Consider the following 14,392-nt stretch of genomic DNA (forward strand, 5'->3'; position numbering starts at 1 on the left):
TTTACAGAAATGGATTTCTTGATAATAAAATCATGGAAAACCATGGAAAATAGCTAGATATCAGCTCTAAGCTATTTTTGTTCCAAATAAAAAAATACCTTTTAGTTGTACCAAAATAAAAAAATTAAAAATATACATACATACATACATACATACATACATACATACATACATACATACATACATACATATAAATCTGACAATGCCAGCCTAGTACTGCCATAGCTAACCCAAATCATCATATTTCAAAAGAAATGGAATTGAATTTCTTTTAAATATGAAAAATAAAAATAAAAATGGCAGAACTAGGTTGGTATTGTCAGATCCTGGAAACTCTCAGTTCATTTTTGATTTCCAAGGGGCGTATCAATGTGTGCAAATAAAAATATCTATGAATAGACCTACCAAACAATCAGAGCAAGGAAACCTGTAACAAGTGAAACATGCAGGCCACACTCAGGACAAATAGGACAAACAAGGCGGCTGGGTGATGAACTTTCTCAAATTACATGTAAACAGTCACTAAAATGTGTCCTCAAAACATTTGAGGGGAGAAATAGGCAATGCAATAAAAAAAAATGTATTCATATTTCAACAGCACTGCCTATTTTGATTGAGAATGACTGTGATTGAAGCGATTACCTACCTGATTTATAGGAGACTTATTTGAGAGACTATGGGTAAACTTCCAGAAAACAAGTGAAAAACATATTCAGTAGTTCAGTGAAAGACCCAACCTCACAAATTAAACTCAGAGTTTCTGCATCACCTTGCAATGCAATACATTACAGCGAGCTCTACTGTCACTGCACAGCTTCATAGATTGACAATAATGTAACTTTATGACTCAACAAGTTTACATTTATAGCTAATTCCCTCAGCTGAGAATCTGTATAGATCACAGACTGACTATTGACTATAGAGGGACACTGTTTCCAAAGGAGTTGATAAGTTAAAGCTGCTTTTATAGCCGATGTCAAGCTGAGACTCTGAAAAAAAAACTGGTCCCGACCAGATTAGCTCTGGTTGAGGATAACAATATATGGATATCTGTGGTTGAATAGTGTCGAATAAACAGCATCCTTGCTTCACATCACATCCTTGAATAAAATATGCTGTTGTTAACAGCACATTGGTTGTGCTTGTGCATACATTTAATTAGATCATATACCTTAGTTACCACCTATCAAATTTTGAAGGGTTTTGAAAAAAGTCATTAGGATTCAGGCATCCAGTGTGAAAGTCCAAGAGAAGAAGAAGCTTGTGACTGGTTTACTGAATGACAGAGTCCAATCAGTGACGAGGAATCATTATCCAATACCTAGGCTACCTATCTTTTCCAGTTTAAGTCCTATAAATGTTGTTGTATTTTATCTATTACTGTTGCGTTTTCTGAAATCTTGTTGAGTTTTCTGAAATGCCGTTTTTTTTCCCTTTTTTGTTTTGCTGTTGTATTTCGTTCTCTCTCCGTTGTGTTTTCTTTAATCTTGTTGTGTTTTGCCATATCACACCACAAACAAACACAGTGACGCACCAGTCTGGCGTCAGTGGAACCAGACAATAGCCCACTCAGGTGGTCTGACTTTAGTTGTTTTTTGGCTGTTTGACAGGTTTCAGACCAGCTTAAATAAACAAACCAAAAACACTGGATCCTATTTCCTCAAGGCGGATTAAAGGTGTTCTTTGCACACGCCATGCCTTTCAGACTCCATGTCATCTGTATAAAACACATTTTCTGTTGAATACTACTACTACTAATAATGATAATATCATAATAATTAGGAGCCTTGAAGGCTAAAGCCTGATCCCTTCTTGTCACTTCGGAGCCTATAATGTGTTCTCACAGGCTGAGTACTCCTCATGAGACAAACTGTAGCTGTGATTATGACTACAGTGATAACAGAGCTCTGGCTGTCCACTGTGATTGAGGCTCATGCTGATCTCTGGCTAATATGATTCTGGCTGTGAACACAACTGACTCCATGATGGGGTTGTATGTGTGCAGGGTGTTGACATACTGAAGCTACAGTATGAACTCATGTCATGTATTGACACACATTTTGTGTCTTAGCACAGTGGGTTCCCTGTGGTTAAACCATGCTTTAATAGTTATGGGAGCAGTGCTTGGTTACACCACACCTCTACTACCATAGCACCATCAGTTCAACCACAACTGCAGCCAGTGTCCAAGCGATTACCATCTACACAGCCCCAGCCACAAGGCAGAGCAGCTGTGCTCACAGTGAGTGTTTGAGCTCTGCCTTTAGAAAGGAGAAATGACAAAAACATGCATCATGTAAGTGTCACATCATCTCTCCTTATAGTCTGCACAGCATTCCCCCAAACTGGCAGTCTCCACTTTGAAAAAGCCTGCCACTTGTCCCTTGTGTTGTACTGTGATTGGCATTACAATTACAATAGTATTTAAGAGCTATCTTCAATAAAAGCAGCATTCTGGGCAAAGTGATTTCACATGAATTATTTAGAAAATGTCAGTCAGTCAATCTATTAATTAATCATAATAAAAAAAATAAAATAAAAAAAAATAAATAAAAAATAAATAAATAATTAATTAAATTCATGTTAATTAAAAAACAAAAAAACATCTATTTTCAAATTTATTTCAGAGAAAAATTGATTGTCAATTGTGTGATTAATTATTCAAAATACATTTTCTAGGACCTATCTTATTTCAATATGATAGCCCATCAGCTGAAAGTGTCACTGAGAAAGAAGTTATTCTCATGTGGAATTTCAAAACTAAAGCCTTCAAAAAATGCCGTCTATGTGACTTATTGAATTAATTGCCCATCAGGTTCACCCTAATGTCGCTAACACTCTCTTATCGTAATGTACCACAAAACAACACCGGTGACAAGGAAACTGGACACTGCAAAAAAATCAGTTCAGAAAAAAAACTGTGTATAAAAGTGTATTTATCTTTTCATGTGATAAAAATAAATGTTTTTGCTTGATAACAGTCATGTTCCCATAATTACAAGATAGGCTAATTATATAGACTCGTAACCACAAGTAAACAGGATTTTGAGAAATATTGCAACCATGGTCGTTTCTGCTGCCGTTAATTAAAGACAAAAATTATCTTTTACCCATATTAAAAGTCATAACTATGAGACAAAGAAGTCGAAATTATGAGATAAAAAGTCAAAAGCATTAGATAAAAAGTCCTAATTATGATATAAAAGTCCTAATTAAAAGATAAAAAAGTCGAAAGCATGAGAGAAAAAGTCGAAAGCATGAGATAAAAAGTCCCGACTTTGTACCTTATAATTTCAACTTAATATGGGCAAAAACTATTTTTAACAAAGATAAATTTTCATTTTCTTTTTAAATAACTGGCGGAAATGGGCTTCGATACATAAAAAAAATATAAAGTGGGCCTAAGTCGTAATTAGTATCTTGTTTTTACGACGTCAGAGTAAAATGTCAACATGTCAAATAATTCCCTTCTTCAGCCTTGCGAATTAACCTTAGATTGACTTCAAATCATTAGGGCCATGGGGCAATTGCACCGAGCGCCAACAATAGTGCTCGGGGCTATTGTTATACTGTGTATTTTTTCTTCTTCCTCTTCCGGATACAATTTTGTACCCCTACTTGTCAAATTAAATATCAATCATATCCCGCTCTCGACAAATTATGTATCAAAGCGTGCGGTTTGATTGGGAACGGTTCGCTATTACTTTTCTCTATGGAATACAATTTTTTCGAAAAAAAACTGCGCAAAATTTTGCATTGAAGTGAATGGGAAGGCCGAAAAAAATGAGCGAAAGCGAACAATAATTGGAGACTTTCAAACGTCTACTTCTCCGGCATAATTTCAACTAGAGACTCCATTTAAACTTTAAACAGTAGATACAAGTCTTGTGTATTGGTGTATTAATCCACGTTTCGATAGGTCATATAGTTTTTATCAATCCTTGTTCAATGACCATGATCATTTTTGGAGAAATTCTGAGATTATAACGGTTGTGTATTGCATGGAATGTTCGTGTCAGACTGTGTGACATCTGAGTGTAGAGGGAGAGAAAAAATTGTCAAAAAATACATTTGAAAACTGCACTCCAGGCCGCAAATTCCACTCTACAGAAATAATTTATACATAGAAATGTAGGAAAATTTGTCTTCTCACTCACAATCCTCTGGTAAAGCTGTTATAGTTTGGGCGTACGACGCAAAGATGCGCCACCAACACCACCAACAGCCTCATTGGGTCCCATATTAAAAACGCAGGAAGATTTCGGAAAAAAGGAAGATGGAACAGTTTAGATCGCTCTAACAAAGCTATTTTTTAATTTTTCTTTAAAAAAATCATACGTAGACGTTCAGGAAGAACTCGGGACGCTCAAAGTGAAGTCGGATCAATGATAGGTATTATGGTTTTGCCAAAAATGCTTTCTGTTCGAGGCCAGAAATTCGAGTCTGTCCACCTCTGCTGTCACTCTTTCGGAACATTAACAGCTGCAGTTAATTCTGTTGATTGCTTTGATCTGATTGCCTTTGATCTTTGATGTGATTACAGTTACAGATACACACACACACACACATGCACTAAAGTGCGCACACCCCTCCCACATGCATACACATGCTTCATACACGCACACATAGGTAACTTTATGTGATTTTAATTACACACACACACACACACACACACACAGGTAACTTTATGCGATTTTCGCTACACACACACACACACGTGTAACTTTATGTGATTTTTTTTAACACACACACACACACACACAGGTAACTTTATGTGATTTTAATTACACCTACACACACACACCCTTTCAGAATTTCCCCAGAGGAAATTTTCTAGTTTGAATGTACTACACCCATGTGTAGTGCTACAAACATTTCAGTGATATTACTGTGGGACCGAAAGCGCAATCTCGATGCTCGGGCACGCGCCTAGACAGAAACTAGCGAGCTTTAAATGAGCGAGAGACACACACCCCCTTGCGCCCGCGATGTATACTGGGAAATTGAGTCTCCAGTCGATTAGGAAAGATGGCGGATGTGCAGCCGCCACCCCTCCGGAGCCTGGATGATTTTCTCCTGAGCTCGGCCCGGTTTTCCGTGCCCGATGTGCGCGACCTGGACCGCTGGAACAACCGCATCATCAACAACCTGCTGTATTACCAGAGCAACTATTTCCTGTCTGCGCTGAGCTTCCTGCTCATAGTGGGGTGAGTGTCATTATTCTGACGTGGTCATCATCCTCTCTCTCTCTCTCTCTCTCTCTCTCTCTCTCTCTCTCTAACGAACATACTGGAAGTGTGTATTAGCCTAAACATTGGGAACGTGACTGATTTTTGTTTTAATTTCCAACAGCAGTGAGAATTAACCGTCTCCTCCAACATTATTACACAGTAGTAGCAGTGTAACGTTTTCTGAATATATCTGGAGTGAAAGATGTTTCCTCTGTGCCCACAAATATTTACAAAATGTAACGAAAGCATTTTTCAATGTTTCTGCTAATGATGGTTGACCCCTGACACTTAGGAGTTAACTGCTCAGTGTCAGAGGTGGGAGAAGTGCTACAGATTAAGATAGTACAAATAGAGGAGAATAATACAATTGAAATAAATAGTGTAAAATGAAAAGTAAGATACATTTAAAAATGCAGTCAAGTAAGACATACAATCACTGGAACTTTTTTTAATGTGTAATTAAAGATATCTGTTAACCCTCCTGTTATGTAGCGGGTCAAACTGACCCATTTTAAAGTTTAAAAATCTAAAAAGAATAGTTAAAAAGTATTTTTTTATAAAAAGAAAAAACTTAAAAGTGTAAAATACAATTTTAAAAAATTAATGTAATCTCATAACCCTAGTAATGGAGTTATTAATGAAATATAAACAAATTTTATTGGGATTTTTTAGTTTCTGATACTTTTGGATAGGGGTGTGTCGATACTCTCAGCTCACGAGACGGGACACGATATTGGGTTCACGAGAACTAGACAAGACTTTAAGAAAACTACAATGACACAATATATGACTGGACCAACAGACTTTTATTTAACCGAGTTGCACATGCATTTTGAAATGTTTTATTAGACGTCTTGACATGCATGATGTAAGCATGAGCTTTTATTAAACTTCTTCTTCCACAAATTGAAACTAAAACTGAAATTTATAAAAGTTAAAATAAGAGAAATAAAAAAATAAAATTCCCCAAAGGGATTAATGAGACTCCGGAGGTGACGTATGATTTTCTATCGTCATGTAATCGCTTAGCGACAGTTTCGACATGATCCGTGATCACATACAGACGGATTAAACACAGGAGACGCAACTGTGGCCGTCGTCGCTATCTGCACAACATCAGCAGCTGATCAAAACAAAGCAGCATGGCTAATCATCATAAACATAGTGACCTTGAATTAACCGGCATCACTAACTGTGCACAGAGTGTCCGGTGCTTGTTGTAAACAAACAGAGATCGCTAAGTGAACACCTTCTTTAGCAGCAGCACATACACACTGTACTGCTACAGAGCTAACTGTTAGCCTGTTAGCAATTTGCAGACTCCGGCTCTGCAGCTGGGAGAGACTGCTGCAGGAGGACTGTGCCTCTTCGATTGGTTCTTACTCTTCTTAAGGAGCCGCTGGCTCCTGCGACGTCATCCTGGCTGCTTGCTGCTTCCCCTCCTTCTCCTCCTCTTCTTCTTTTCATTTTACTGCCCCCACAGGTCACAGATAGAAGTTTGGATAACTCACAAATCTTGCGATACTGATTTTCAACGCGACGAGAAATATTGTCGAGTTTAATCTCGAGAGATCTCATCACTCCCCTATTAAGTATGTAGTACAGATATAAAATGGTCAGAGCAGCAAAATACAGATGATTGACACTCTTTATGGTGGTTGTATTTTATTGGATGCCCTTTTCCCCACCATCTCTATCTGTCTGTCTGTCTGTCTGTCTGTGATACTATTATTTATATTATTTTTGTCTGCAAAGTAAATCATAAATCATTTTTAAATTAAAAATTAACTGTAATATTTCCTTCTGAGAAGTAGTGGTGTAGAAGTACAAAGAAGGATAAAATGGAAACACTCATTGTGCATATTGATGCATATATTGCTGGTTTTGGGTCTGAACATGGGATTTGTTACTAAGAAGAAAAAGTGTAGAAAATGAGCAGCAGCCTTTTCTCTCTGCTGTCTAAGTCTTGTCGCTGTCTCCTATGTCTCTTATGTCTCTTATGCGTCTTTCCTCTCAGGTATTTCCAGCCCTTCCAGTTGCTTGTCGGGGCACTGGTGGTCACCCTGTTATTTCTGGGCTTTGTCTGGGTCGCTGAGAACCAAGCTCCCATCCGTCGTTTCCGGAGAAACCACCCATCAGTCTCTGTGTTTGGCATTCTTTTGGCCAGTTACCTCTTCATATCGGTGCTGGGGGGCGTGGCTGTGTTTCTGTTTGGGATAGCCTTCCCTATACTGAGTAAGAAAGGATGACACACACACACACACACACACACACACACACACACACACACACACACACACACACACTAAGGACAAAGATGGTATAGCACATAGAGATCTAAGTACACTCCCATTTCATGGCCAGGTCTCCCTAGTTAAAGAGATTTTTGATCTCAAAGGGTCTTACCTGATTAACTATTGGTTCAAGTAAAAAAAATGTGTTGCTAATTTCAGGCCACTTTATTATGTACACCTGTTCAACTGCTCCTTAATGCAAATATCTAATCAGCCGATCACATGGCAGCAACTCAATGCATTTAGACATGTAGACATGGTAAAGACAAGCTGCTGAAGTTTAAAGCGAACATCAGAATGGGGAAGAAAGGTGATTTAAGGGACTTTGAAAGCGTCATGGTTGTTGGTCTGAGGATTTCACAAACTGCTGATCTACTGGGATTTTCACACCCAATCATCTCTAGGGTTTACAGAGAACAGTCCAAAAAAGAGAAAATATCCAGTGAGCCTTGATGCCTTGTTGATGCCAGAGGTCAGAGGAGAATGACAGAAAGACAACAGTAACTCAAATAACTACTCGTTACAACCAAGGTCCACAGAAGAGCATCTCTGAAAATATCCAACCTTGAAGCAGATGGAGTACAGCAGCATAATGCCACACTGCCACTTTATTAGATACACCTTGCTGGCTAATTAAGTGGCTGGTGAGTGTATATCCCCTCACCAACTTTTACTTGGCAGTTTTTTTTAACACTGTTAAGCTGCCATTAATGAAACAACAAAGTGAAAGTATGAAAACAGTATTTCTGCTGTTAGAGAAGCAAACAGAGCAGCCAAGTGCTGACTGTCACATGACTGTTGTACTGATGGTGCTACTGCTCTGAAAATACAAACCAAGCAAACATTTGAATTGACAGTACATTAAAGCTGGGTCAGGTTACAAAACAAGGCCTCTCTTACCAAAACAAATTATGAAATAAAATAGTCTTTAGCAAAAGGCCTGTCTCTAATATAAACTGGTTTCAGATTAAAGCCTAGTTATTACAGCAGTTGAGGTAAATAAAGGCTCAGATGGTAATTTTAGGTAGTGTAACCCTTTAGGATGGGAATAATTAATGGATGATTGATTAATGATCGTTAAGAATTTGGTCGATCACATGGAATTTTTAAATGATCTGTGTGTTTTTTTATTTTAATCTTATCTATGTCTGCGTATCAATACTTACTGAACTGAAACACGGCCAATCGTTCAGTTCTGCGGCCGTACGTCAGTAAGCCAATGAGCTGAGATTTAAGTTTGATAAAGCAACAGTTTGCAAACTGAAAGTTGCAATAACAATTATAAAACACACAGAAATACAAGAGTATAAATTTCAGCAAAACTAGCTTACTGTATCAAACCTTGCTAGCATGAATTACTAGGTTTAATTTGATCCAAAACTTATTTCACACAAAACACACTTATATATGCAAGATTACTGTGAAAACTGACCTCATGGCTCTTCGGGGGCTAAAATGTAAAACATTGAACTCCTTGACTTTATCTTTACAGTTTAATCTCACAAGTTATTTTTTATGATCGACAGGAAGTCTCTTTTTGTCCTTTCAAAATAAAAGTCTGTTATTAAAACAGGCTTTTGCACAGTACTGTATATATATATCTTTTATTTTGCCCATGTATGCATGTTTTTATACATACTGGAGTATGTATTGTTTTTATACATACTGGAGTATGTATAAAACCATATCGATTAATCGATTAATTGATCGTTAACGTTAGATGTTTGAGTTGGCAGGTTTCTTCCAAACGCCCATCCTTAGTAACCCGTCAGCTCACATAATCTTCATGATCTGATTCCTTCACAGTGGTACTGCTCCATGCGTCAGTGAGGCTGCGTAGCCTGAAGAACAAGCTGGAGAACAAACTGGAGAGCATCGGCCTGAAGAGGACGCCCATGGGACTGCTGTTAGAGGCGCTGGGACAGGAACAGGAGGCTGGATCCTAGACAGAAGGAGGAGGAAATGTGCAGAGGTGGGGGATACTTTGGGTGCCATGAGAGAAACAATATAGGAGGAGAGAACTACTGCAGGGAACAAGGAAGACTAGAAAGAAAAATGAAGTAAAAAGAGTAAGGAACAAAAGGGGTGCTTTGGTTTGTTAAAAAGTGTTAAGTAGGAAGTATTCTGTGGTCCAGTAGGAAAGCATAGAAAGCATAATAACAAGCAAATAATCAAATCATCCGCCTTTGCACTTTAAGCGCACATTGTCTTGTTTGTTGTTTGTTTGTTCTTTCGACATGATACATTTCTGTGTTAAGTGGTGTGTGCAGTGTCGTAGCCATATAGGCACCAGTACTTTGATTATATGCTTATTGGTGAAAACAATTCTAACTTAAGGCCCTTCATGTCTCCCATGACGTGACACGATAATGCTGACTGATCTTCTAACTAGTTAAAATCTCCTAATTTTCTTGTCAAGTTTGTTTTATTTTAAAAATATTTCTCGTAGAATTTTTTTTTGTAGATTTTTTTTCTTTTTTCTTTTTCCAACTTTGTTTATTGCTTTTCTCAACAAAAACAGACACAACACAAAAGACCGTACAGATGATAAAACTGAAAATAGTTAGTGAACCAATTTTGCAAGACAATATATGCATACATTGATGGTAATCAAGAGCAATATATACTTAAAAAAACAAACAATCAAGAAATTACAATAAAAATTCAGGAAAAAATACAACTCAGTATTTATAAATGACCACTTTTTCCTCTACACTAAAAACAGTTTCTTGTGAGTAGTATGACTTTTTTCTCAGTATACTATAATTATTTATTTTTCATCAAATTTACAACCTTATTTATTGTAACATTACAGCTCTTTTCTAAAAAACAAAACAAAAACCGTGGCCTGATTTCCTCAGCAATACTTCCTCCCTGCTATGTGAGCCCCTCCAGGGTGTCCGCACACTTCATATGCACAACAGAAAAACCAAAGTCGTGATACTGTGCCATGGATGTTGTAGTTGTAGTACTACTAATTAGCCTTTTTATTCTCTCGTCATAGAAAGACAGAATATAATTCCACAGTGTGACAGTAAGTATGTCCATACTGTTAATATGAAGTATGAAACAGTTCCATTATATTATTATTATTATGGCTACAGACCACTGCACCTGTATGTGAACTACTTGCCTCCAATGTGTGGGATCACTTCTGTCTGCCATTTCAGGATTTTGTCACTAAAATCAACCAACAAATTGGAAACAATTGAGTCGAACCCAGTGGAAGTTTGGTTTCAATAATAATATAGTTGTAAATGTAAGCTCTTCTGTGTTTAGTTTGCATGTTCTCCCCATTTCAGCGTGGGTTCTCACCGGGTCCTCTGGCTTCCTCCCACAGTCCAAAACATGCACTTAGGTTTAATTGGTGACTTTCAATTGCCCGTAGGAGTGAATGAGAGTGTTATTGTCTGTCTCTATGTGTCAGACCTGTGATAGTCTGGAGACCAGTCTAGGGTGTACCCCGCCTCTCACCTAATATCAGCTGGGATCGGCTCCAGCCCCCCACAACCGAGTGCAGATAATGTTTGAGGATAATGAATGAATGAATATTTAGCAGAGGCGATGGAGGTGGTGGACCAAAATCATGACACTTTTATGGTATTTAAGTTACTTGATCTGCATTAACTGCCTTCAAATGAATTCCTTTTTACCTTTAAGGTTGACATTATTTTGTGCTGCTTTGAGTCCTTACATTTTAGAAGAAAAGTTAGAAGAAAATGGGAGGTTTTATATGAAGAACAAAATGAATTAGCTCTTTCAGTCTAAGACTCTCTGGTGAGAATAACAAAGCTGACAGGAGCTCATATGTGAAGGAAACAAATCCACCCGCTTTTAATGAATAATTTCAGTAAATGTGTATTTATCCAGAATAAAAGGCTTCATCCACAGAGCGGCCTCACTGTCCTCACTGCTGGACTTGTAGTGCTGCCTATTGTGAGAAGCTCTACTGGAAAAAATGAAGAACTTTGGATTTACCAACTTAAATCCTTGCTACCATGAATAACCACTAACCAATAAAGTGTGTTGGTTGCTGTGCCAACACTTGTGGTAACTGTAGTTTGCAATTTTCTCTGTTTTTAGCCTTGCTAGCAATGTCAGTCCACCACTTTGGTCCAAGATGAAAATATACTCACAAATACCAGATGGAATTTGGTTAGCTACAAAGTTTCTGATACCCAGAGGAAGAAGCTCACTGACATTACTGATCCTCTGATTTGTCCTGTGGCGGCACCATTTGGTCAAAGTTTTCAAATATTTCAACATATGCTAAATGAATTGGCAGAACATTTCTAGCGCAATCATCAGGTAATGTTATATAAATGCATATACTAATATGCCAAACAAAGATTGCTGAACATGAACTAATGATGTTGGCATTCAGACATTAACATTTAGCTCACAGCTCGCTCCATGGCTAAAGACTCTTAGGGTGCTTTCACAACTCAAAGTTTAATCAGTTCTAATCAAACTCTGGTGCAATTAAAGCCTTGTTATGGTCCATTTGGTTGCTTGTGAATGTTCCAATCGTACTCTGGTGTGGACCAAAACAACTGGTCCAAGACCACTTGCAGAGAGGATCTTGATCCGTTTCCAAACGGTCCCTATTGCAGTTTGATTACACTGTGAACGTAATCCGACCAGAATCCGACCCAATTAAAGGAAATTAATGAAGTGAACCAAAATGCAGTGGATTGTGGGCTACCTGTGCGGTGAGATGTACACAGATAATATTATAAAGATGAAATTTGGGTACTTCAGTTTCACTCTGTAGGCTACCACTGAGCTAAAGCTAATTTGTCATTGCAGAAATATCAACATTTTTCTCAAAACAGCAGATTTTGATTAGTGGTTGGAGTGCATCAAGGCTCACCTTCTCCGATTGTACAGCTGTCTGATCGCAGCATGTTGGAGTGTTTCTCTCCACATTAGATTGGTTGGAACACCAGAGCAGATTACGACCAGTATAACTAAACATACTCAGTTTGTGCTCGGTTCCAAGTTGCTTTGTTTAAATTTTTCACCCCCAACTTTTCAACCAATAAGATATAATAGTGCGAGTATATTTCCAGCCCTCCACCTTCATACAGGCCCATCTTCAAATCTTTTTTTAATTTTGTCCATTTACATTTCTGCACTGTGAAAGCAAACCAGACTAAAAACAAAACAAACCAAATGTATCAATTTCACTCTGATTCGGACTAACCAAATGGACTTGGGTTGTGAAAGCGACCTTAGACTAGTGTTTATTATTATTTATCAATAACAAAAAATTGTCTGAAAAGTCCACAATCACCACCAACCAAACCAGTATCAATATGGGATTTAAACCTTCACCTACATTCCATAAACTTGAACACATTAGACTACACTAGTGTTTACGTCAGATAATAAACAGCACATGGTGCTTTCCTGCTGTGTAGACCTGATGGACAGCAGTTCTTTGAGGAACAATAAAACAGGTGTTGTGTTTTTCAGCTGTTTTATAGCAAATAATTTTGTCTTTGACTCATTGAAATGGTATTCTGCCTGCCTGCTGTGGGGACTTTGCTTTATTTAAACCTGATATAAAGACATGGGAAATGTGTTGTAAACATGTGTATGTGGTACCCTACATCTGCACTGTGTACTCCTTATTTTATTAGATTATTTTCATTCCTTTGATGGTTTCAAAGACAGATTCTTCATGACTGTTGTGTAACCTAAGTTTGTGAAGCTGGCTGCAAGAAGGTTTCTTCCACTACACCATGTCTTTCTGTCCAACTGATTTATTAAGATGCAGAGAATCCCAGCATTTGTTTTCATGTTTGCATTTGTGAGTCTTAATCATACTTTTGAGAATTGAAAACTTTGTTAGCATCAGTGCCCCCGAAGAAACAAATAGCACTGTTAGGATGTCTTTTTTCTTATTGTATATACGTGCCATTGTACTTTTCATATTTGCCAAATATAACTATGTTTAGTGGCCCTTCTGTTACATGACTCTGTAGCTGCTATTAGTGTAGTAGCTTCACTAAACACAAGTCAGGAAAAACACTTCAATCTGTACAGACAGATATGCTTTTTGGTCTCCTTTGTAATTCATATTCAATGATTTGCTTAGTTACTAAAAGGAGAATATTTCTTTATGACAGTGGACATGTAACTCATTTTACAGTTGATTTTGAATATTCCGTGTTGCCTTACATTCAGCTAAATGTTTGAATTTTTACTCATCAACATGTCTTTGAATGTTTTGCCAAAAGCTTGTAATGACATTTATTTAAAGCATTTTCTAAATAAAACAAGAATGCTGTACTGCAGTTGTAGCATACCTGGCTGAATGATGGTTGACTCTTTAACTGATGGTTCAAAAAATGTACTCATAACCGTAGCTCCATGACAATAAAAATGAGACATTTGGCCAATTTATGAATTCACCGTAAGAGCTACGAGATGGGAAAACAATAGCAAACTTTATTTGCTAAAAGTGCTAATGCGAAACACTTTAACAATAGTTAAAAATGCCACATAATATATATGACAGAAGTATATAAATATATATATAATATAAATAAACCTTTACAAAACCTCGTTCCCCTGTCAGCCAGCCACTATAGAAGCCTTTTTGCTACTTTATATCAACTTCATATGAATTATGTAGCACTCGTTATTATTTATTGTTGGTTTTTCGTTTTACCGTTCCACTTTTTATTTCCTACCACTACCTTTCAAAATAAAAGCACCTGTTTCACACTGAACTGCACCTTTTCAAAATGAAAGCATTACAACTTTGTAAAACACCTTGAAAATATACAAACATGAAAAACTATATAATACAAATACGCCACAAAGAACCTTGCTAAAGATAATTTACAGCAGTGTTTA

The 14,392-nt window shown here is 37.3% G+C and overlaps 1 protein-coding gene across 1 annotated transcript; it reads left to right on the forward strand.

Annotated features, from left to right (window-relative positions):
- Positions 1–4,826: 4,826 nt before the first annotated feature.
- praf2 (PRA1 domain family, member 2) lies at positions 4,827–13,827 on the forward strand. Its single transcript, XM_059347760.1, has 3 exons — positions 4,827–5,207; positions 7,249–7,466; positions 9,332–13,827. The coding sequence occupies exons 1-3, from the start codon at positions 5,029–5,031 to the stop codon at positions 9,469–9,471; spliced, it is 537 nt and encodes a 178-aa protein (XP_059203743.1). The 5' UTR covers positions 4,827–5,028; the 3' UTR covers positions 9,472–13,827.
- The last annotated feature ends 565 nt before the right edge of the window (positions 13,828–14,392 follow it).

The sequence above is a fragment of the Centropristis striata genome, chromosome 13, assembly GCF_030273125.1.
Source record: "Centropristis striata isolate RG_2023a ecotype Rhode Island chromosome 13, C.striata_1.0, whole genome shotgun sequence".
Classification (NCBI taxonomy): domain Eukaryota; kingdom Metazoa; phylum Chordata; class Actinopteri; order Perciformes; family Serranidae; genus Centropristis; species Centropristis striata.

What these genes read in the sequence shown, in the direction of transcription:
- praf2 (XM_059347760.1), top strand. Translation starts at nt 5,029, where the DNA reads ATGGCGGATGTGCAGCCGCCACCCCTCCGGAGCCTGGATGATTTTCTC. An exon ending in AGCTTCCTGCTCATAGTGGG is followed by an intron (nt 5,208 to 7,248) that starts GTGAGTGTCATT and finishes CTTTCCTCTCAG; the next exon opens with GTATTTCCAGCCCTTCCAGT. An exon ending in GATAGCCTTCCCTATACTGA is followed by an intron (nt 7,467 to 9,331) that starts GTAAGAAAGGAT and finishes ATTCCTTCACAG; the next exon opens with TGGTACTGCTCCATGCGTCA.